The following is a 1,362-nucleotide window of genomic DNA, read 5'->3' on the forward strand; positions in this document are numbered from 1 at the left end:
CTCTCTCTCTCTCTCTCTCTCTCTCTCTCTCTCTCTCTCCGACCACACACACGCACACACTCACCAAAAAGTCGGAAAAGAAATTGGCAAAGTCAAAATCAACGAAAACATACAATCTAGTCGGGATTACCTTATAAACTTTAAGCTTCGTGTCTAGTTTCAAATTAAGAATATAATATTATGTATTAATATATTGAGGTGGTTTTTTTTTGCTGTAGACGGCCGTGGTACTGTGCCAGAGGCTCCGCTATGTGACCTGAGGGTTTCGTGCTTTTTAGAGTTGATAATATTTCTTTAAAGGAAACATTCTCAGAATCTGGAAAGCTACTGTTTGTATATTTTTGTTTCAAAAAGACAAAAAGAGGAATTTCGTAGATTTTTGAAACAGTGTCAGGGAAAGTGGGGTGTGTGTATCTTTTCCTATGTTATTAGAGTTTTCTTTAAGAAATACTTTATCTCGGAGAAAAAAGCGTCCTGCTTCTGTCTTTCCTTCCTGTATGTCAAATAATCTCAAAAGTGTGTCGTGGCCCAGAAGAATCTGTTATTGTACCCGAATACCGACAGAATTATTCGTTCAGCATATGTTATTACAAGCGTGTCCAACATAGATCTAATCATTTCCTCTGACTTTCTCCAGAAGGTGGATTTGAGTATTCTAGATTGTGTCGGACATTATATCTGATCTATGCCAGTGGAAGCTGTTCGCGTTCTCCCATAAGTTTTTTACGTAGAAGTTAGTGTTACGAACATAATTTGCTGTGCCACCATGCCTTATCTTGACGAAGTGGAAAACACTTGTACCAACAGCGCCATCGGAGACCTCAAGATCCTTGAGATCAACCAAGACGGGAAGTTTGTCCGGCTGGTCAACGATGGACCCACGGTACGTGCCCGTCTTTATGTCGCTTTATTTGCTTATTTTATTAATTTTGGGAACAACAATTTTCATTTCTGTTTTCGTGTTTGTTTGTTTGTTTTTCATGTGTCTGTGTTGTATATTTTTGTTTGTTTGCCTTGTTTATTGTTTTGCATTTGAGAATAAAATGTTCTCTTTTGTTTTATTTTGTTGTTTCATGTATCTGAATTGCAGATTTTCGTTTGGTTTTCATATTTGTTTCAGTTTGAGAATAAAGTTGTTTACTTGTTTTTTTTTCAAAGTAAGCGCAGCAGGTTTTGATTTTCTGTTTTCATGCATATACCTGTATTTTCTTTTTTCTTGTTCTAATTTTATTTTAAATTTTAGGAGACCTGTTTAGCCCTTGTCTGTCTGTTTGTCTCTCTGTCTGTTTGTCTGTATGTCTGTCTGTCTGTCTGTCTATCTGTCTGTCTGTCTCCACCTCTTTCTCTCTCTCTCTCTCTCTC

At 37.1% G+C, this 1,362-nt stretch overlaps 1 protein-coding gene across 1 annotated transcript in view; it reads left to right on the forward strand.

Moving 5' to 3' along the window:
- Positions 1–1,362, forward strand: part of LOC101852566 — a gene marked incomplete in the record, with an annotated part of 59,417 nt that overhangs the window by 43,320 nt on the left and 14,735 nt on the right. The window contains 1 exon segment of the mRNA XM_005105860.3: positions 808–883. Coding sequence (XP_005105917.2) covers positions 808–883 — 76 coding nt within the window.

Source organism: Aplysia californica, unplaced genomic scaffold (assembly GCF_000002075.1).
Source record: "Aplysia californica isolate F4 #8 unplaced genomic scaffold, AplCal3.0 scaffold00496, whole genome shotgun sequence".
Lineage (NCBI taxonomy): Eukaryota > Metazoa > Mollusca > Gastropoda > Aplysiida > Aplysiidae > Aplysia > Aplysia californica.